At 46.2% G+C, this 23,614-nt stretch overlaps 1 protein-coding gene across 1 annotated transcript in view; it reads left to right on the forward strand.

The window, feature by feature from the left end:
* The window catches only part of EMILIN2 (elastin microfibril interfacer 2), a 60,302-nt gene that overhangs the window by 27,995 nt on the left and 8,693 nt on the right, over positions 1-23,614 (forward strand). Inside the window, exons 3-4 of the mRNA XM_023228477.2 lie at positions 3,331-3,506; positions 8,870-10,795. Of these exons, the coding sequence (XP_023084245.1) occupies positions 3,331-3,506; positions 8,870-10,795 (2,102 nt within the window). The remainder of the gene's footprint in view (positions 1-3,330; positions 3,507-8,869; positions 10,796-23,614) is intronic.

Consider the following 23,614-nt stretch of genomic DNA (forward strand, 5'->3'; position numbering starts at 1 on the left):
GAGACTCCGTCTCAAAAAAAAAAAAAAAAGAAACAGGAGTGGAGAACATGTGGAGAATGGGAGGGGCGGAGGCTCCAGGGAACTTCCCTGCATTAGGAGCTGGGGAGCTGGCCCCAAAATAAAATAGCCTTGAAAGAAAAGAACAAAGTGTGTTGGCACAGCAAGGCCTTTCTTGCGCTCTGGGGCATGACGGAGGTCACAGCCCCCTGCTGGGCTGGAGTGGGGGCCGTTCCTCTTCAGTGGGCACAGGAGCGTGCTCTGCTCTGCCCGGCCTGGCTCGGCCTCCTCCGAGAGGGTTTCATGCAGGCCGGGGCCGTCATCTCCTGGCAGATGAACAAAACCCGAGAGCAAACACATTTCACATTCAGTCTGAATGCTCAGAGGAACCACGTTTTTCTGAGATGACACATTCTTCCGGCATTATGCTCTACTGGAGAACGCAAAACAATCCAGTGCAATGATGCTTTCTTGCCTTTTTACATTTTCGAGGACCACACAGAGGACTCTTGCTAGGCGGTGGTGGAGACGGAGGGCTGGCGTGTATCTGGCCACAGGTGGGATGCTCAGGAATGGGTTGGCCGAAGTGGGGATTGCCCACCTTCTTACCCAGCCCTTAGGGCCTTCTGGAACATCTCCAGGTAGGACTGCTTCCTCCAACCTAAGGCATCACCCGAGAGAAGGGCTGTTTGTGTGGGGTGCAGGGAGGATACTTGAGTTCAGCGGCCCTGCCCCTTCCAGGCTGTTTGAACTTGGACAAGTCACTTAACCCCATGAGTCTCTGTTTTCTCACTTGTGAAAAGGGGAAAATGTATAGTAGGGCCTTGGTGGAGGCGGACAAGAATGAGAGAAGGAAGGTCTTTCCCCTCCTCATCCTCCCAACCCCCGGAGCAGCCCTTGTTTTTCCATTTTACTATCAGGCTTCCTCTTCAGTTTTCCTTGGAAAAGGCTGCCTGGAGCTTTCTAACATCTGCATGCCCAGCCGCCACCCCAGACCCCTTAAATCGGAACCTCTGAGGGTGGGACCCAGGCATGGGTATTTTTTCACAGTTTCCAGAGTGATTCTGATGGCTCAAGCTAAGAACCACTGCCCGAAAGACCAAGGCTAACAGGCCAGGCATGGTGGCTCATGCCTGTAATCCCAGCACTTGGAGGCTGAGGTTGGGGGATCACTTGAGGCCATGGCCTCGAGACCAGCCTGGGCAACATAATGAGACCCTAACTCTTAATAAAATAAAAAATTGGCCAGGCACAGTGGCTCACACCTGTAATCCCAGCACTTTGAGGGGCCAAGGTGGGTGGATCACCTCAGGTCAGGAGTTCAAGACCAGTCCAGCCAACATGGTGAAACCTGTCTCTACTAAAAATACAAAAAATAGCCGGGCACGGTGGCAGGTGCCTGTAATCCCCACTATTTGGGAGGCCGAGTTGGGAGAATCACTTGAACCTGGGAGTCAGAGGTTGCAGTGAGCCAAGATCGCACCATTGCACTCCAGCCTGGGCAACAAGAGTGAAACTCCATCTCAAATAAATATATAAATAAATAAAATTACCCAGACATGGTGGCTGTAATCTCAGCATTTTGGGAGGACGAAGTGGGAGGATTGCTTGAGCCCAGGAGTTTGAGGTTGCAGTGAACCATGATCGTACCACTGCACTCCAGCCTGGGTGACCAAGTGATACCTATCTCTACAAAACAAAAAACACAAGAAAAACCAAAGGAAACAGGGACAGTGGAAGGTGCTATGAAGTCTAACGGGCTTGGTGGGTCCTGGCTGTCCGCAGGGCCCTCTTGGGATTCTGCAGGGTGCCTGGCCAGTCCCAGCAGGCTGGATCCTATACCCAGGGTGTAATTGTCAGGGTGTGGCCCTGGGGGAGGATGTCAAAGGTCCATCACGTGTTAAAGGCCCAGCACATGATTTGTGCTTTCCTTAGGGAGGTAACTTTGAAGTCCACCTGCCACAGGGCTGGTGCTTGGGAGGGAATAGATTTGCTGGGTAACCCCCCTGCTGCTGTTGTCCCGCCTCCCCCATGGGCAGCTCTCAGCATCCCTGGAAAAGTGACACTCAGCTTGTTGCTTTCTGGGAATTGGCTCAAGAAGAAGGCCAGCTGCTGGTGCTGGTGTAAGAATTGAAGAGGAGCTGAAGAGTTTCAAGAGAGATGATTTCCAAGGCAGGAAATTGCAATTGGGCTGAAGTAGGGAGGCCCCATCCTGTGTGGCTGTGGTTTTTGCCTGTGCTGTGAACAGGGGTCGCTGTGGGGGCTGAACTCCTGGCTCCATCCCTGGTGAGCCCAGGGCTGTGGGGCTGTCGAAGTCTGTTGTGGGCCCAGGCCCAGCCCTGAGTCTGGAGGACTTTCCAGCTCGCTGCAAAGCTCTCTGTGTTGCTCAGGGCATGAGGGAATGTGCACTGTCAATAGGGCTTTTTGAGAGCTTCCAATTCTGCTTCCTGATTTCTGTCACTGACAGTATGAACCAGGGCATCTCTGTAAAAAAGTGAACACAAATAGTGTGAGCTGCTATCTCCAAAAGCTGGTGGCCACCTTTGCTAGTGTCGGGGAAGTGCAGCAGTAAACACACAGACATGATGGAGAGCAGGGAGCAGGGTGCCAGGGATGTTTCTTTCTTTTTCTTTTTTATGAGACAGTCTCGCTCTGTCGTCCAGGCTGGAGTGCAGTGGAATGATCTTGGCTCACCACAACCTCTGCCTTCTGGATTCAAACAATTCTCATGCCTCAGCCGTAGCTGGGACTACAGGCACACGCCACCACGCCTGGCTAATTTTTGTATTTTTTGTAGAGACAGGGTTTTACCATGTCGGCCAGGCTGGTCTCGAACTCCTGGCCTCAACTGATCCGCCCGCCTCGGCCTCCCTAAGTGCTGGGATTACAGGTGTGAGCCACCGTGCCTGGCCAGGAATATTTCTTTAAAACACAAAACAGAACAATCGCCAGTGACACCTGAAACAAGTCCCCACAAACTGAATTGTAGAACAGATGATTGGTGAAACAGAAGCTCGGTTTGGGGGCTGAAAAGCGTCCTTCTCAAATGGGAGTCTCGGTGGAGATTTTCTAAGCTGTGTCTTCCCCTTGCTGGGAAACAGGGGTGCTCAGGGCAGGTGGAGGATCGGAGAGCCCCTGCCTTCCTGAGGCTGATCTGAGTTAGGCTGAACCCCCCACAGCCAGATCTGAACTGAGGAGACGAACAGCCCCTCTGGGCCAACCTGGAGAGCAGGCAGGGGCCTGCATGCCCTGAGTCCTCTTTATTTGGGTCTACGCTGGAAGACGCTTGTAATGGCAGCCAGTAAAGAGAGATGCCATCCCTTGTGTCCACAGATACCGAGTGAACTTCAGACCTAGGTATGTCACTAGGTATAAGACAGTGACGCAGTTGGAATGGAGGTGCTGTCCTGGCTTTAGAGGGGGAGATTGCCAAGAAGGTCCTAAAGAGCCCGTGAAGACCCTCCAACCCACGCCCGCTCGGCCTCGAAACAGCTTGAAGAAAGCCACAGGTAACTTCTTATTTCTGCTGTTATGTATGGCCACCTTTAATATTTCCGGTGCTCCTTCAAACAACGGGATTTGTGCTTTACAGTGGTGAACTTTGAATGGCCTACAAATAACACACATAGATGTCTGCAGTAGCCACACGTGACAAATTTATTCGTAGGAGCAGTAGCAATTGTAAGACAAACTTCCTTGCAAGTACATTGCTTTGCTAGGGCCAGCTTGTTGTGAAAGCCGGTGCCTTAAAAATCAGGGTAGGAAATGCCAGTGGGTTCAGACTTGTGTCACCTGGAGGCACAGCTGTAAAGAGATTCAGATGTAATGATGTACTATTTGTTTTTACTTGGGTCCATACATCTGAATTTAAGGGGGTTAAAATTGTTTTTTATTTTTTATTTTTATTTTTTGAGATGGAGTCTCGTTGTGTCACCCAGACTGGAGTGCAGTGGCACAATCTTGGCTTACTGCAACCTCTGCCTACCTGGTTCAAGCAATTCTCCTGCCTCAGCCTCTAAGTAGCTGGGATTACAGGCACCTGCCACCACGCCTGGCTAATTTTTGTACTTTTGGTAGAGACGTGGTTTCGCCATGTTGGCCAGGTTGGTTTCAAACTCCTGACCTCAGGTGATCTGCCCACCTCGGTCTCCCAAAGTGCTGGGATTACAGGTGTGAGCCACTGTGCCTGGCCATCACTTCATCTTTTTAAGTTCAGTCACAATAAATGCAGCATAGTTTTCTTACGAAATTAGATGCTTAAATGATGTTTTGCCATGAGGTGTTCTCAATTTTGAAACTTGTAGTGCTTCCCATCGTTGTCTGTAAAAATAGAGTTTAAAATGCTTTTTTAACTACAAAAGTAATGCATGTCAATTAAAGAATGTTTATAAAATATAGGAAAAATATTTAAGGATACATAATCTCATGACTAAATGAGAACTACTGTTGACATTTTGTTACAGAACCTTACTCTCTTTCCTATGTCTGTACATTCATTTTGTTAAAAATTCATTCATCTCACAAATATTTATTGAACTTCTATATCTGTCAAGCTCTATACTGGGTACTTGGAATAAGTGAGAAAAAAAGCAGACAGAGTCCCTGACTTCATAGAAGGCAGACATTAGACAGTAATTACAATAATTCATGACAGGTACTGGGATCGGGGGAAACATGAACTGGGATGGGGGCTGGTAGATTGCAATTGTTTATTTTTGTTTTGTTTCATTTTAGGTTTTGTTTGACAGAAGTTTAAGCATATTGTAGTTTAATCTGAACAGCTTTATAAGGACGAGTAGGAAAAACAATGATCACCCCCAAACCCTTTTCCCTCATTTTCCCTTCTCAGAGGTAGTACTTTAAACTCTTCAGATGAATCTTTTGGAATTGACCTCCACATCTATTGGTTTCTCATTATGGAAGGTGACAATTTAACTCCCTTTCATCCGCTCCTCAACACATGGCTCCTATCCCCCCATCCCTTCCATACAGTTAGACCGTATTCTTTATTTATTCAGTATTCAATGTTTACATTGTAATAACTATGTAGATAATGTTTACAGCTGAGCCATGTGGTGTACTGTGAATAGGTTTTCTTTCCTACACAGCTGTTTGAATCCTTACAGTTAATCATTGTCTTATGTTTTTCCTTTGCTTGGTTTTCTTTGTATTGCTATTTCAACCCAGCTCTTCTCTGGTTCTCTAAATGTCCCCTCCATATGTTCAGACACAGCAGTTTCATCTTCTTGAAGAAGTCTCCTTTGAGCCTTCTCACTTGTCCTACCTGGACAGGACGTTCTCTTTTCCTGTCATCACCCGAGGATCTTAACTTACCCCTCTCCTATTGAATTTCCTGTTTCCTGTGTCACCTGCTCACTCTTTCTTGGTTTATCCCCTTGCTTTGCTTGAGCATGTCCTTTAGTAGCTTCATGAGGCAATTACATGGGAAGCAAACTTTTTACCACTTTGTAGTATGAAAACTATTTTTTATTCTAGCTTCAGAAATCTAGGTCAGAAATCAATTTCCTTCAGAATTTTCAAAATAGTGCTCAGTTTTTCTCTAGCTTCCAATATTGCTGTTAAAAAAAGACCAAAACACTTCTGACTCCCAGTTTTTTGTGTGTGACTTGAATAGGTTTTTTTTTTTTTTTTTTTGTCTCCCGCCTCCTTTTTTGTCCTTTTAGTGGGATTATAGGAAGGAGTGAAAAGAAATGCTTATCCTCTGATACATATGTTTGAAAGTTTATCCCCTCCAAATCTCATGTTGTAATGTGATCTTCACTGTGGGAGGTGGGGCATCATGGGAGGTGTTTGAGTCATGGAGGTTGATCCTTCATGAATGGCTTGATGCCTTCCTTGCAGTAATGAGTGAGTTCTTGCTCTGTTAGTACACATGAGAGCTAGTTGGTTGGAAGAGTCTGGCACCTTCTCCCTTCCCTCTTGCTCCCTGTCTTACCATGTGACACATTGGCCCCCTCTTCGTCTTCCATCATGAGTAAAAGCTTCCTGAGGTCCTGACCAGAAGCAGATGCTTCTTGTACAGCCTGCAAAACTGTGAGCCAAATAAACTTCTTTTCTTCACAAATTACCCAGTCTCAGATATTCCTTTATTTCAACACAGAATGGACGAACATATCCTGAATTCACTGTCATTATAAAAAAACATACTATTTTTGCAACTTTTTCTTTTTTAGAGACAGGGTTTTGCTCTGTAACCCAGGCCGGAGTGTAGTGGCATGATTATAGCTCACAACCTTGAACTCCTGGACTCAAGTGATCCTCCCACCTCAGCATCCCAAAATGCTGGGGTTACAGGCGTGAACCACTGCACTTGACCTGGAACTTATTTTTTACTGAATAACCTATAATGGACAACCTTCCATGTCCTGAAATATTCTACAATATCACTTAATGGCTTGAGAGAATGTGAGTTATTGAACACCATCCTCTACTGTTGGTCACTTCGGTGTTTTGTAATTTTTCACTATGGGATAATGTATGAATATGCATCTTTTCCTATTAAATTTTTGTACTCATTTCTGATTATTTACTAGAATAAATTTCTTGAAGTGTAATTGTAGGGTCAAAAGATTCTGAGTATTTTGATACATATTGCCAAATTATCCTTTGAAAAAAATGCAATTTGCACAGTCACCAGTGGCATATGAGCAAAGCGTTTCCTTACATCCTCAATCTTTCCCCCTTCACTGCCCTTTGTTTTGTTTCCTTTGCTTAGAATAGCATTTCCACTTGCATATGATTCAATAACCTGTTTCTTTCTTTAGCGTCTTAAGATAGAATAAATATTTCAGTAAGGAAAACGAGGTGTTCTTTTTAGTTCTCTGCAAAAAGATTCTTGGGAATTTGGATATCTGAATTTCAGATCTGGTTTTACTACTAACTTGATTTTAATAAATAAAAGCTGCTATTATGAGCTTGTGCAAAAGTTCAGAGGAGGAAAAAACAATGATCATTGAATTCAAATATCTATAGCATTCTAAATTTCCAATGTTTTCCAGTGTTAATGTGTTAATGCATTTTATTTAATTGCAACCTATGTTGTGTTTGACTTTTTCTACTTTATATGATATGTCTCACTATAGTTGCCAGGTTTGTCAGTGTTAACCTCTTTCAGTATTTCTTTTTTTTTTTTTTTTAGACAGAGTTTTGCTCTTTCGCCCGGGCTGGAATGCAGTGGCCGGATCTCAGCTCACTGCAAGCTCCGCCTCCCGAGTTTACGCCATTCTCCTGCCTCAGCCTCCCAAGTAGCTGGGACTACAGGTGACCGCCACCTTGCCTGGCTAGTTTTTTGTATTTTTTAGTAGAGACGGGGTTTCACCATGTTAGCCAGGATGGTCTTGATTTCCTGACCTCGTAATCTGCCCGTCTTGGCCTCCCAAAGTGCTGGGATTACAGGCTTGAGCCACCGTGCCCGGCCAGTATTTCTTTTTTTTTTTTTTTAGACAGGATCTCTCTCTGTTGCCCAGGCGGGAGTTCAGCGGTGCTATCTCGGCTCACTGCGACCTCTGCCTCCTGGGTTCAAGCGATTTTTCTGCCTCAACCTCTCTAGTAGCTGGGATTACAGGCACCCGCCACCACACCTGGCTGATTTTTGTATTTTTAGTAGAGATGGGGTTTCACATGTTGGCCAGGCTGGTCTTGAACTCCTATCCTCAAGCAATCCACCCGCCTCAGCCTCCCAAAGTGCTGGGACTACAGGCGTGAGCCGTCATGCGTGGGCGCAGTATTTCTTGTCTCCTGCTGTACTCGGGGCATAGTTTGTTTCTTATTGTCCTATTGCTGCAGGTTTCGATAGACCCCTTTTTATTTATCTCTATGTCTATTAATTTATCTTTGTTTTATGACTCATCACTATCATTCCCCCCCTTATCGTTATTAAAAATTAATAATTTTTTCTTTCTTTTGGATTGTTTCCTTGGTGTTTTCTCACAATAAGATTACCCAAAATTCAATGTTTGCATTCTTCTTCTTTCTTCCTTCTTTCTTTTTTTTTTTTTTTAAAAGATTCAGGGTCTTGCTATATTGCCCAGGATGCCCTTGAACTCCTGGGCTCATGCCATCCTCCCACCTCCCTAGTAACTGAGACTACAGGCACACACCACCTCCCTGACCCACTTTCGATATTTGCATTCTTTGCCTTAGTGAATCTTACTATATATGGTCAGACGGTGCTGTTGTTAGGAGACACTGATGGAATAGTTGCTTTATCTCTATTGTTTTTTGTCTCCCAAACTGCTAGCAAGGCTAAACAATGTCTGTGAGACTCTTTGAGCACAGAGATGTTAATAAAAGTAAAAGAGAAAACATTTAGGCACTGCTTTGAGGGTAACATCAGATGATATGATATCATATGATATCACCATGCAACAGCTAATGGGTGGATCTTGCTAAAGTGGCTTCTTGTGGTTTTACTGTATGTAGTCAACTCTTGGGGTGTGGCTGCAGTTCACTAATATGGGAATGAAGTGTTCATATGATAAAGCAAGATAACGAATATTTCCCCTCAGGGTGAAAGAGACCATTGGTTATCTAACTGGTGCCATGTACATATTTTAACAGCTCTAGGAGGCATTGTACCCCTTCTTTATAGATGAGAGGATTATAGTTCACAGAAGTTAGTTAACTTGCTCAAGGACAAACAGTAAATAGCAGAGCCAGAATGCAAATAGAGGTCTATTTGACTCCAGAGCCCTTACTCTTTTCTACTGTACCACAGTAATTACCTACAATTGTGTAGTGACCTGTAAGTGAAAGTGTACGTGTATTTTGTAGGTACCTTGTTTATTGTCTTGGCAGAATCTGGCTAAAGGTAGAAAGTGTTCATTCATGTCCAACTTTATCTTTGTAACAGATAATGAACCCAGCCAAGTCTCAGAGCCCAAGAAGACTTTGTCCCCAACTGGTGCAGCACAACCAAGCCAGGGGGTAGATCCAAAAGAGGGGCCCCAGGAACTTCAGGAAAAGAAGATACAGGTGCTAGAGGAGAAGGTTCTCCGACTCACAAGGACGGTTCTTGACCTCCAGTCTTCCCTTGCTGGAGTGAGTGAAAATCTCAAACATGCCGCTCAGGATAATGCCAGTAAAACACGGGCACCAGGGCTCAGCAGCCAGCACCCCAAGCCTGACACCACCATTAGTGGAGACACAGAAACGGCCCGGAGTCCTGGCGTCTTCAACACTAAGGAATCTGGCGTGAAGGACATCAAGTCTGAATTGGCTAAAGTCAAAGATACTCTAAAGAACAAAAGTGACAAGCTGGAAGAGCTGGATGGAAAAGTGAAGGGCTACGAAGGGCAGCTCAGACAGCTCCAGGAAGCAGCCCAGGGCCCGACGGTGACCATGACAACCAACGAGCTCTACCAAGCCTATGTGGACAGTAAGATCGACGCCCTGAGAGAGGAGCTCATGGAGGGCATGGACAGAAAGCTGGCTGACCTGAAAAACTCGTGTGAGTACAAGCTCACTGGCCTCCAACAGCAGTGTGACGACTATGGGAGCAGCTACCTGGGAGTGATAGAGCTCATAGGGGAGAAGGAAACAAGCCTGAGAAAAGAAATAAATGACCTCCGAGCCCAGCTACAGAAGCCTTCAGCCCAGGCAAACTGCTGTGACAGTGAAAAGAATGGTGACATTGGTCAACAGATCAAGACGTTGGACCAGAAAATTGAGAGAGTTGCTGAAGCCACCAGAATGCTGAATGGAAGAATGGACAATGAATTTGACCGCCTTATAGTTCCAGAGCCAGATGTGGATTTTGATGCAAAATGGAACGAACTTGATGCAAGGATCAACGTGACGGAGAAGAATGCTGAAGAACATTGCTTTTACATTGAGGAAACCCTTCGGGGGACCATTGATGGAGAGGTAGGTGACTTGAAGCAGCTTGTCGATCAGAAAATACAGTCTCTGGAAGACCGTCTGGGGGCTGTTCTCCTACACATGGCCAACAACACTGGTGCAGAGCTCAGTCCTCCAGGGGCAGCAGCCCTGCCAGGAGTGTCAGGGCCAGGAGATGAGCGGGTCATGATGGAATTAAACCACCTGAAGGACAAAGTTCAATTTGTTGAAGACATTTGCCTGCAGAACGTCCAGGGAAAGCCTCACGGGATGGAAGGTGCCTTGCCAAACAGGGAAGATCGCGCAGTACGCGACAACCTGCACCTTTTGAAATCTCTCAACGACACGATGCACAGGAAGTTTCGAGAAACCGAACGAACCATCCGGAAACTTCAACAGGATTTTAGTTTTCTTTATTCTCAATTAAACCACACAGAAAATAATGTGGCTCATCTTCAGAAGGAATTGAGCAATTGTAGAGCAGGTGAAAATGCTGGCGTGGGTGGGTTCACTAAGGTGGGTGAGCAAGAAAGGACAGTGGACACCCTGCCATCCCCCCAGCTCCCCATGACTCATTGCTGCAGTCAGCTGGAGGAGAGGTGGCAGAGGTTGCAGAGCCAGCTCCTCTCGGAACTGGACGCTTGTAAGGAAAGCATGCAGGGGATCCAGAGGGAGGTCTCCATGGTGGAGGGCAGGGTGTCTCATATGGAAAAAACTTGCAGCAAGCTGGACTCTATCTCAGGAAATCTTCAGAGGATCAAGGAAGGGCTCAACAAGCATGTCAGCAGCCTGTGGAACTGCGTTAGGCAGATGAACGGAACACTCAGGTCGCATTCCAGAGACATTTCTGGCCTGAAGAATTCAGTCCAGCAGTTCTACAGCCACGTCTTCCAGATTTCTACTGATTTGCAAGATCTGGTCAAATTTCAACCATTAGCAAGTAAGTTGAATCTTACAATTCTATTTCTTGTATTTCTTTGCAGCACGCGACAACATTTTTAAAATAATTTTTTGTTCATTTTTGATTTTGTTGAAACTTCATCAAGTAAAAATGTGACAGTATTATGCTAGATTTTGGACAGTTCACGGAATGAACTAAATGCCATCAGTCCTACCCAAATGTGGTTCCTAGATTGGTGCCTGAATTGTTTGGTGCTGGGTAGCAATGAGATAAATTATATATTCTCAGTGTTAGTATTTAGGAACTTCTAAAATAATTTGACAGGCCGGTCGCAGTGGCTCATGCCTGTAATCCCAGCACTCTGGGAGGCAAAGGAGGGTGGATCACTTGAGTTGAGGCATTTGAGACCAACCTGGCCAAAATGGTGAAAACCCGTCTCTACTAAAAATGCAAAAATTAGTGGGGTGTGGTGGCATGCGCCTGTAGTCCCAGCTAGTAGGGAGGCTGAGGTGGGAGAACTGCTTGAACCTGGGAGGCGGAGGTTAAGGTGAGCCAAGATTGTATCACTGCACTCCAGCCTGGGCAACAGAGAGACGTACCATCTCAAATAAATAAACAAACTAACAACATTGCAGTGTTTAAGTACATGATCTATGTATTTTACAAAAATATCAGTTCACAACACATTGAAAATAAAAAAGGAAAACTGGTTCTTCCCACAGACGGATGGCAAAACATTATCTGTAGAATCAGGTTGGTGAGCTCAGAGTTGGGGTCAGATTTTTGGCATAACAGCTTGGGGCAGTGGATGTTGTCCTCTCTTCTACCTAGGGAGTCTCCTGCGTACTTCTCATCAAGCATCACTTTTTATCTGTGTCATTATCATCTTCAGGGCTTAGCTGATGGCAGATAGGATGCTGTCATCTTTGTTTCTCAGAGACGACTGTGGATGAGAGCAGTTTAGGGGCAGGAACTATCTGAAACTCCATAGCGCCTGGATCCAGGAAGCTCAGCAGTAGTGCTGAGAGCAATGCTAGCTACACCTTAGGCACTCAACACATGTTTGTTGAACAAATGAATGAATGAATGAGTAATATATGCAATAAGATTTTTTGCTACTTGGGGGTGCTAAACGCAGCCTCCTTGAAAGACAGAACTTCTCTTGTACCTGGGTTTATACTCTGAGACAGCCTCAGACATGAGCCAGCCCTCTCTAGTTGGAGTCCGGGTGTGAAAGGAAGGAAGAGGGAGCTTGCATTTTTGAGCACTTCCTACGTACAGCTCTGGCTTAGTCCCTTCAGGGGGACTGAATTCCATCACGGCCTCACAGAACGGCTGTTTTCCAACAGTGAAAATGTGCCCGAAGTCATGTGGCTGTTCATGGGGGGAGCCAGGATGGGAACCAGGCCAGGCTACATCCAAGAATTATTTTCTTCCAGTCCGGCCATGATGACTGTGTGTCTCCCAGAGCTGAGTGCAGACTTACTTGGTCCACGGGGACTTGTTGAGGGGCCTGCTTTGTGCTAGAAGGAGCCTATTTCCTGACCTCCCCGTCCCTGTTTTCTTTTCTCCCTTCCTTGCCTTTGGGACTTTTACCTCCCTGACCTGGTTCCGCTCTGGGTGACACAGGCCCTTGCACAAGGAACTGAGATTTTACAGCCTCTGTGAGCCTTGGGATTTTATGATCAAGTCCCAGATGTGACATAAAATCCAAGGCAGGGCAGGCTAGAACATGGGAAGCAGGCAAGCTCTGGCTTGGCCAGGGAGAGCCAGGGCCAGGTCCTGGCAGCTCAGGAGGGTGGAGAGGGTCCGAGGTAGGTGGGAAATGCCCTGGGTGTCCCCAGAGCACTGTGGCCCAGGAGGACCAGGAATCTGGCCCCCACCCCAGTGTCGGGCCTGCTGCACCTCACTATTTATAACCCAGCCCTTCCCCCGCTCCAGGGCCACACAGCTCCTCTATCTCTGGAATGTTGAGTAGAGGTCACAAGACCATGTATGTGTTCATAGAATGATTGTCCCTTGTGGTGACAACGCTGTCTGGTCTGTGTCTTACGATAACAGATTGAATCAGATATTTCCAGTTGATTTGGAATTCTCTGGTGGCGTGGGAAGCTGTGTTAACATTTTCACATTTGTCTGTTGCAGTAGGAGTTGGGGCTGAATCCTTTTAAAAGAGAATGTGGCTTACAAAACATTATCCCTTTGGACAGAGCTCATTGTGGTGAGTGTAGACTGCATGGAGTTTCGAGAATTTCATTGATTGGAAAAGAGCCAGAAATAAACAAGCAGAGCCTCCTTTGCCCTTGTCTAGCCTCCAGGTCTAGGAGACCTGGAACCTGAGTATCAGAGGGACATGGGAGAATCTGGAGCTAAGGTCACCATGAAAATGACATGTCAGTCAGTTAAAAGTCAACAGAATGTTTATTGAGTGACTACCATGTGCAAGGCTCTTGGAGGACCTGGAGATAAGTAGGTGTAATCCTTAGTGAAAAGCATTTGCAATCACAGTGGGAAAGAGACTCAGGTCTGCAGAGAGAGTGAATGAGATCATAGCGATCCCTTTAGTTCATAAGATCTTATTGAGCCCCTATTATGTGGGAAGTAATGGCTGTGTGGGGGAGTATGTGGATAAAAGACAGTCTGATGGGGAAACAGGCAGACAGATGGTCACAGGAATGGGGTGTGCATGAGACACTTTGGGTGTTCAGAGAAGCACCCACAGTGGAAGTCAGGGAGGGATTCTGAGGAGACAGCCCTGAGCCGAGCCCTCAGTGTAGGTGTTTACCCAGCAGAGTACAGAGGCTGATGGGGTGAGGAATGAGGTGAGATGAGAGAAGCTTCCAGGAGGAGGTGTTACTGGATCTGATTGAGGGATGGGTGGGATTCAGAAAGCAGGAGGGGAGGACATTGTGGATTAGCTATTTATTGCATTATAACAACACATTCCAAATCTTGCTGGCTTAAAACAGCAAAGATGTATTAGTTTCCATTATTCTGTAGGTCAGGAACCCCGGCAGGGCTTGGCTCAGCGGTTCTTCTGCTCTGTGTGGCATCAACTTGAGTTGCCCACTCAGCTGCATTTCGCTTGCGGTGACTGGAAGGTCTGTGAAGACTGGGTCATACGTCTGGTGCCTCGGTGCTCCTCCACCTGGCCCCCCTCTCTCCGTGTGGCCAACCGGGGCTTCCTCACAGCATGGCAGTCTCAAGTAGTCAGACGATGGTGACTGTCAAGGGAAAGTGGAAGCTGCTGGGCCTCCCACAGGCTAGCCCAGAGCTGGAGCAGCATCACTGCTGCCACCTTCTATTGTTAAAGCAGGTCTGCTCTTGAAGGGTGATGTGGCTGGTATGTATGGGGAAGGAAGGGGGATTAATGCTGGTCATGATATCTACCACAGTGAGCACAGGTCCAGAGGTGAAGATGTGTGATGGTTGTGGACCAGTAAGCAGATTGCCAGACCAGGAACACACACTGTGGTGTTTCTACTCAGCCTGTTGCCCTCTTCACAGATCCTGTTTCCTTTGGAAGCATCACTGAGGTGAGGCTGAATTATCCAAGAAGCAACCAATAAGGGAGAAGAAGGGGCTTCAACTGATGCTTAAATAGATCCAAGTCTCTTTCGTGTCCTTCTTTTAAGGGCAGGTGTTCTTCCTTGGGCTTAAAAGGGATTCCTGAAATTATATGCACACACACACAGACACACACACACATATAGCATATAATATATATATATATATAAAACTTTTTTTTGAGATGGAGTCTCCCTCTGTCACTGGGGCTGGAGTGCAGTGGTGCAATCTTGACTCACTGTAATGTTCACCTCCCGGGTTCAAGCGATTCTCCTGCTTTAGGCCTCCCAAGTAGCTGGAATTACAGGTGTCTGCCACTACATCCAGCTAATTTTTGTATTTTTAGTAGAGACAAGGGTTCACCATGTTGGTCAGGCTGGTCTCGATCTCCCGACCTCAGGTGATCCACCCACCTCAGCCTCCCAAAGTGCTGGAATTACAAACATAAGCTATTGTGCACAGCCAGATATCTATATTTGAGGCAGAATCTTGCTCTGTCACCCAGGCTAGAGTACAGTGGTGCAATCACAGCTCAGTGCAGCCTCAACCTTTCTAGGTTCAGGTGATCCTCCCACCTCAGCCACCCAGGTAGCTAGTACTACTGGCACATGCCATCATGCCCAGCTAATTTTTTTTTTTTGAGATGGGTTTCACCATGTTGCCCAGGCTTGTCTCAAACTCTTGGACTCAAGTGATTCGCCTGCCTCAGCCTGGGCTTCAGGCATGTGTTGTAATTACATGTACTGGGAATTACAGGCATGAATCAGTGTGCCTAGACAATTTTTTTGGAGCAGGGGGTTGGGGGACAAAATGTCCACATGTCTGGGCACAGTGGCTCACGCCTGTAATCCCAACACTTTGCGAGGCTCAGACGGGTGTATTGCTTGAGCCCAAGAGTTCGAGACCAGCCTGGGCAACACAGGGAGTCCCTGTCTCTACAAAAAATACAAAAAAAAAAAAAAAATTTTTAGAAAACGGTCTAGGCAGAGGGAGCAGCATTCTCAAGGGCTATGAGGAAGCTCTTTTGAAAAACCCAGAATACTGGTCTGGCCAAGTGTATAAGCAAAGCAGAAGGTCATTGGCAATGAGGTCAAAGCGACGGTAGGAATGAGATCACGCGGGCTTTCTAGGCTGTGATAAAGGAGCTGGATGTTAAGTGCCATGAGAAGCTACTGAAGGATTTGGGGAGTGATGTACTTCCATTGAAATCTCAGCTCATTCATGCTTATAAACAGTGGATGATTAACTAGTGTCCTGGACTTGGTAATCACTCAGGAAATATTACCTATTACTTAAACCTCCCCTAGAATGGATGTTTAATCTATTCATGACTGAACTTTTCTCCCTTTCTCTACCTATAAATCTCCAGGCCTCCAGCCTAGGAGGAGTGAGAGAGGGCCTGTAAACACAGCAGACACAGGGTGAGGGGCCCTCGTGGCTCCGGGGATGCTATAGATGGCCACGGGTTTTTTTTTGTTTTTCTTGCTCTCCCTTTCTTTTTCTTCTTAAAATTAGGGTTCAAATAGACAGTATAAAAAGCTTTAGAAATGGCTGGGTGGTGGCTCATGCCTGTAATCCCAGCACTTTGGGAGGCCAAGGCAGAGGGTCACTTGAGCACAGGAGTTCAAGACCAGCCTGGGCAACACAGTGAGATCCTGTCTGTACAAATCACAGATTAGCTGGGTGTGGTGGTGTGCACCTGTGGTTCCTCCTACTCAAGAGGCTGAGGCAGGAGGATCCCTTGAGCCCAGGAGTCTGAGGCTGCAGTGAGCTATGATCGTACCACTGCACTCTAGCCTGAGCAGTACAGCATAATCCTGTCTCTTAAAAATAAAAAAAAAAGCATAGAGATTTCCCTTTTCAGCATTCACAGCTTCATGTATCTCATGGATCAATAGTTTTGTTGAGCAGAATCTCATCACTTATGAACAAATTAGGTTCTAAATGGAAAGGAGGCTCGAGGCCCTTTATTCCCTGTACAGTGTGGTCACGGATTTGAGCCCTCCTTCCCAGGTGGACTCACTCCCATTTTCACAGGTGGGGGGAGCATCGAGCCTTCGCCCTGCCTCAGCAGGCACCCTCTTTAGTTCCCTTTCCTCAAGTTGTCCAGCCTTACCCCCACTCGAGTCTGAGTGACCCATGAGTGATTCACAGGGAGACAGCAGAGGCTGTGTCCATGCCTGGGACCCAGGATGCCCCAGCCTGCAGCCCAGTGGCAGCAGCATGTGGAGAACAGCGCAGCCTGCCCTCCCCAGCTGGTTTAACTTCCCCTGGCCCCACGCAGAGGCTGAGCCTCAGCTGGACCCCGCCCTCCCACTGTTCCTCTCCCAGTAGGGGAAGGAAGGGGTGCTGGTGGCGAGCAGGAAGGGTAGGCAGAGGGATGGAGCTGTGCGCAGGGGACTTCTCTTTCCAGATGTCACGCTTCCAAGAAGAGCCGGTCGGCGTCGATGTCGGCACACTAGACATAACGGCATCACTTCCTTTTTCTGTTCTCCCACCCTTTTCTGCTCATGTCTCTGAGTAATTTTCATCATAGCATTTCTTTTAGGAGTGCTGCAGGTTTCAGCCTACTATTTTTATGGAGTTATTTAAGTTATAAGAATGAAAAAGCACAGCCTTCTGAAATAACTGTTTAACCAGAAAGCCTGGCCAGGGCACTGCCTGATACCAACATTCTGACCCCTTTGCCCCAACTCGAGATCAGCTGAGTTTGGGGAGAGTGGAGGCCCAAGGCAGCATGATGGACTTAGGGTTTCATAAACATATAAAGGCTCAATAAATTGCTTCTATTCAGGCCATAGGGAACTCCTGACAACTTGCCCCCTTGATCGTGTGGGCACCAGGTTCCCATGTTGCTCTTCGGTTTGTGTAAACCGCAGCTGCTTTGCTGCCTCTTAGCCTTGAAGTTAGAGCTGCAGGGTTCTGAGAACAGAGCTTTTCCAGAGCTGTGTGCATAAATGCCTCTGGGATCTTAAAAAACAAAACAAAAAAAACAACAAAAAAGGAACTCCTGGGCTCACTCAGGAGATGGCTGTTCAGCAGGGATGAGGTGAGGCCCAGGAATTTGTAATTAAATTTGTGACTAAAACAAACAAACTGCTGGCTCTAGTCCTAGAAATTGAAGGAAGGCTACCCCAGAGGCAGTGGATCTACCCACCCCAGGTAAGCTGTGCCCAAAAACAAAGAGGAGGCAGGGGGAAGGGAGGACACGGAATGAACCACTGACTTTGGCATTGCACCACCAGGAGAAGTCAGTTTGTGTGAGCCCACTTACGGACTGGATTCGGTTCCAATTTTTGAGGTCTCTCCTGGTAGCTTATTTTGTAGCTTTATAGTGAGTCTTAAAATCAAGCAGTATAGACCCTCCTGTGCACGCCCATGTAAATTTTAGAATCAGCTTGTGAATATCTTTCTCGCTATTTTTTTTTTTTTTCCAGATAGAGTCTTGCTCTGTTGCCCAGGCTGGAGTGCAGTGGCACAGTCTCGGCTCAAGGCAACCTCTGCCTCCTGGGTTCAAGCAATTCTCCTGCCTCAACCTCCTGAATAGCTGGGATTACAGTCGCCTGCCACCATACCCCAGTAATTTTGTATTTTTAGTAGAGACAGGGTTTCACCATGTTGGCCAGGCTGGTTTCAAACTCCTGACCTCAGGTGATCCACCCACCTCAGCTTCCCAAAGTGCTGGCATTGCAGACATGAGCCACCACGCCTGGCCTCGCTTGTGAATTTCTAAAAAAATCTAAAAATTCCAAGCGCTGCTGATGCTCAGCTGGGTGAGTGCCTTCTCTGTTGGGGTTCCGTGATAGCAAATTACTTTCCAGCTCAAATGTATTGCCACGGATTCTAGCATACGCGACTAAAGCTGTATTTATATTTCAACATTCACTAGTTTGTACTTTGCAGAAATTTAGACCCATAGTCTGTATTTAGCCCTATTCTACCGGTTTCACAGTGTTAGGTCTGGATTCTTACCATTTTGGTGTCAATATGGCACCTTCTGCAGTGCAACCAACATGGTGCTCCCTCTTAGAAGCTCAAAGGTTTTTTGTTTTTTGTTTTTTTTCATTCAAACCAAATTCAAAAACAGCATTCATTTATTTATTTACTTATTTATTTTTGAGACAGGGTCTTGCTCTGTTGCCCAGGCTGGAGTACAGTGGTATGATCATAGCCTTGAACTCCTGGGCTCATGCTATTCTCCTGCCTCAGTCTTTTGAATAGCCAAAACTACAGGTACAAATTACCATGCCCAGCTCGTTTTTTAAGTTTTTTATCAAGACAGAGTTTGGCTATGTTGAAAGTGCTAGTCTTGAACTCCTGGGCTCAAGCGATCCTCCCACTGCAGCCTCCTAAAGTACTGGGATTGCCAGCATGAGCCACAGTGCCCAGCTAAAAAGCAGCATTGAGATGGCCACTGACTTGGAGTAGAACTATTCCAGGGAATGCACGTTTGCCTTCTCGGCATCAGGGATCCTTTTGCATGCCTGCTTGTCAGCCAGCTTGGTGGCCTGCCCTCCTGTCCTTCAGGGAAGGCCAACAACTGTTTCTTTGAAAAAGCCTCTTTGTCTAAGCTCACCCCACACCCATTCAGCACCACAAGCCACAGTTTCTCTGAATTTTCTGATGAGTCCAGCATTTCTCATGCTTCAGTCCGTGATGGTATGGGGGTTATTTCCCAGGAACTAAAGCTTTGCCACTCAGCGGAGCTGTCAACTGTGAAAGCATCTTCGTCCACCCACTTAGCTTTCTGTATGTCAGCACTTTGATGCTTTTTTTTTTTTTTTTTTTTTTTTTTTTTATTAAAAAGTCTGAAGTCTTGATCAGCATCTTGAAAACACCTCCAGTTTCAGCATTTGGTCAGCAGGTATACCTTTTGGATGGCAGGGAGATCAGATTTCACCTTCACTGGACTTCTGATGAATTACACTTAACATTTGCACAGTGTTTTACAAATAGTGGGGCATTAGCGGGGCATACCCGCATCCATTGCTTCATCTGATGGGCATCAATTTCTGCCTGGATGACAGGAGGGCACTGCAGGTTGAGCCCGTTGCAGGGACAAGGTTTCAGTGACTTTCCCACAGCCAAGTCTAAGCCACAGGCTCTAACAGCTAAGGCCAGGCTTTCTCCAACAGCCTCTGCTCTGTGACAAGACACCCCTTAGTTGCCAAGAACAGGGCCAACCCTTTACCAGGTCTCCTCCTGCAGCCCAGCTGCTCAGGGCTCTTGCAGAAAGCAGGGCTTCCTGGAGACAGGAGGCAACCCCTGACTCCTTAATGAGCGAGGGTGTTAGTTCGGGGGGAAGACACTTGTCTTTAGCACATCAGCCCATGAATTATTGGGGATTTTCTTAGGAAAGTCTTTGTTTTAGTAAAAGTTGAAATTGATGTTTGGTTTTGAAATTGACTTTCGATAGGAGTTTTCGAGGAGAGGGAATGGCCTTCAATCCCTACATGTCAGGTTCACCCATGATGAGGCTGTGACCCTCCCCGACCCGTGCGGGGCGTCAGGCAGGCCTGGTGTGGTGTGGCTGGTCTGTCCCTATCATTCCTCAGGAGTTAAAACACATGAGGAGCAACCCTTGGCTCTTATGAAGAATTCATTTCAAATGGTCCGTTCTTGAATTAGAAACACATGTTCAGTTCAGAAAGCAGTCGGCTGCTGGAGAGAATGAGCAGAGTGCTATCCAGCCTTTGTTAAGACTGGGTCATAAATGTGTGCATTCGGCACCCCACGTGATGCTGTGGACTGAGCCAGGGCTGGGAGAGGCCAGGGCTGGGGGCACCCATCCGAATGAGACGTCGCTCTTTCATGACTGTCTCTGCTGTGATGTGGCGGGCGGGCTGCTTCGGAGCCTTCAGCTGTCCCTGGCACTCATGCACCGACTCCCCAAGGAGATCCACTGAAGATATTTGGCTCAAGCAATATCTAATTCATTCTTTTTCCTCGGCCTTCCACTAGTGCAACAAGTCTGGGTGTTGAGGGAGTCATGGATATGTTAAAATGGATTATAGTAAAAGACAGAATGATCACTGTCCTGTATGTATCAGAACTGCCTTGTGAGGACCCCAGAATGGCAATTATTTTTGGCAAAATTAGGGTTCCCAAATTTAATGGCTGGCAGGAATTAGGGTGCATAGCCCACAGTGCCTGTCACAGATAGGTTCAGCCGCCTTTTATTCACCCAATAACTTAAATTGTTCAGTGTCAGTTACCAGGCCTTGTGCTAGGCCCTGGGGATGGCAGAGAATTAAGGTGCTCAAGTACTCGTCAGTCAGCCAGAGAGGAAAGGTCTGAACCACAGAAAGAGCCCCCAAGGTCCATGTTGCTTCCTGGTGCAGAGGCAGGACTGTTCAAGCCTGCTGGACCAATCCAAGAAGGCTTCATGGAAGAGGTGGTTTTGAACTGGGACTTCAGGCGTGGGTGCCGTTGTGAGGGTGCTTCCAGTGAGGGTGCTGGAAGAGGCCATTTCAGGGGTGCACATGGCAAAGGCATGAAGCCAGGGAAGTCACATGAGAGCTGGGTACCAGCGAGCATACTGATGGCAGCCAAATGAGGCGGGGGACTCAGAATGTCAGGCCGAGGACAGTCAGTTTGATTTTTACGAGAAGTGGAGAACAGTGGAAGCTTTTTGAGCAGAAAATATGATTAGAATGTTTTCTAAAGAGCATTCTGGAAAAGGTGTGAATGAAGGATCCAAGCAATAGTTCAAAATTAGAATCAGCTGGGCCTAGCAACAAATTTGTGTGTGAAAGATTGGGAGGGGGTGACCAAAGGAGAAGGAAGAGTAAAATAGGACTCCGTGTGCCTGGATGAGGGAGAACAAGGGCGGATTTCAGAGGCAAAGGGTGATCTGAAGGGTTGGTGGGGACAGGGAAGAAAATAAGGGCCAGTTTGGGTGGCCTGTGCTTTGCCATTTTAAGATGCTTTGCTGACTGTAACTTATTGATGGTTGAAGGACAGAGGAAAATTCTGTTTTCCCCTGAGTTTTGAATGGAGAGACACATGCTTGGGCTGAAAGCAAGAAACTAGTGGGGGAGGAAGGAAAGAGAGGTTAAGAAGAGAGAGGAGTGATGTCAGATGGAGCCGATCCAAGAAGAGCAGGGAGGGTGGGGCTGGGGCTCAGGCAGAGGCGTGTGCCCTGGGAGGCAGGCCAGCTTCTGAGCCAGGAAGACAGTGTCCAGAGAGGAGGAGGAAAGAAAAGGAAGATGAGGAGTTGACTGAAGTGTGCTTGGATTAGAGGGGAAAGGTCAGAAACAGGCCCTCAGTGTCTTCTACAATTATATTTTATAAAAATAAGTAAAATAACACTGAGAAGCTCATAATGAAAACCAGCTCCCCTGCCCTTTCCCCATCCTTCTTCCCACGCCCCAGAGGCAGCCACATGTAACTCTTCCAGCTGTTTCTTTGGTACTTACCTCTGTATTTCTGACTTGATTTATCAGCTTTAGACATTGTGTATTGACTCCCCTTCCTCCCAATTCCCAACAGAGTCATCCTACAGTCAATATGCAACGTCTGTGCTATGCTGAGCTCAGTAGCTCTCTAAGATTGTGTTACTTTCCTTTTTACTTTTCTCTTAATTGGTAGTAGTGTTGCTTATATCCTATGTATCTATTTTGGAGTCTTCCTACCCTTCAACAGCCTCTTAATATAATTTTCTATATCATAAAAAGTATCAGATCATTTGTCAGTTCCATTTTCTAAAAAACTGACCTCCTTCCTGGAATTCTTGCTCTTTCTGATCTAACCTGGACTGGTTATTCTCTAGACTTTTGCAATAAGGCTTTCAATCTGAGCCTGCCTTCACTACTATCCTAGAAATGTCTTGAACCTCTCTCCCCTTTCTTTACTCTCTGTTGCTTTTTCATGGTTTACTCCCTTGTTTCTGTAGTGCACATTTCCCAATACCTTTTTAAGAAAGGGTGCTTGAGAGATAGCATTTTAAAATTTTTGAAGTATTGCCTGTCTAAAAATATCTTTTTTTTTTCTCTTGTAATTGATGGGTATTTTTGTTGGGTATAGAATTCAAGGTTGACAATTATATTCTATCAGTATTTGACATTGTTCCCTTCTCTTCTAGTTTCCAATACTGTTGAGAAGCCTGGTGATGCCTTCCTGATTTGCAGTCAATTTTTATATTTTTTTCTCTTGAAGTTTGTAATATCTCCTTTTTATCTTCACTGTTCTGAATGTGGCTTGGTTTATTCCTTTTATTCAATAATTGTGCTGGGATCTTTCGTTTTCTTCAGTTCTGGGAAGTTGTGTGTTTATTTGATAATTCTCTCCTTACCACTCCATTACCCCTACATACCAGTTTTTCTGATCTCTCTTTTTCTGGAAGGACTTCCTAGGTTGACCCTTTAATTTTCTTATGATTTCCTTCCTATTGTTCATCATTTTGTCATCATCTTCTATCTTCTGAAAGATTTCCTTGATTTTTGTCTACCAATCCCTTTCATTGAAATCTCTGATTTTGGCAAGTGCCTTTTTAATCAGCAAAGGCTCACCATTATTCTCTGACTATCCCTTTTGTATAGCAAACAATTCTTCCATCTTGGATGCAGTGTCTTCTGCTTCTCTGAGGATAGTATGTGTTTATTTTCTTGCACTGTGTCTGTCTCTTTAGAGTTCCTTTTCATTAGTTGGTGTGGCTTGCTTTGGTCCCTGTCGTTCACGCTGGCGGCTTTCCTCCTATGTCAGGTGATTTTGACTTTGGTTCACATTTAATGGGGAGACACTAGATAGAGTTTCATGACTGTGGGCATCATTATAGAGTCAATTTGAAGAATCCTTGTATCTCCAGCTAGAGGTATAAGCAAGTGGCTGGGAGCTTAACAGAGGATGGGGACTGTGAGCCTCCTTATTCAGGGAGCAGACTTTCACTTAGTGTTTTTAGACTGGTGTCTTACTCCTGTCTTCCACTGTAGCTGGTATCTCCATGGTTTTCAATCCCCCTGCCTCAGTTTCTCTGTCTAACCCAGACTTTTGCAACCAGGGTTCCAAAGAGATGTAAACCCTGATACCATTCTATTGTATAGAATGAACTAACTTCTCCGTATCTAGAATGGAATTAGCTCTGTATCATCCTGAGGGAAAATTGAGAAAGTAATTACTCAAATTGTTTTCTCTTGGGCTTGTCTTCTGGAACATTGGTTAGGAAAGGCTGTTGGAGAAACCACCTCTCTCAGGGTGTTCTAGCAACCTGCCTTTGTGGGTGGGGGGCATGTATTTGATCTGCCATATTTATCTTAGTTTTATTTGTTAAATTTTTAGTTGTTATGTGTACAG

The sequence above is a fragment of the Piliocolobus tephrosceles genome, chromosome 18 (assembly GCF_002776525.5).
Source record: "Piliocolobus tephrosceles isolate RC106 chromosome 18, ASM277652v3, whole genome shotgun sequence".
NCBI classification, from domain to species: domain Eukaryota; kingdom Metazoa; phylum Chordata; class Mammalia; order Primates; family Cercopithecidae; genus Piliocolobus; species Piliocolobus tephrosceles.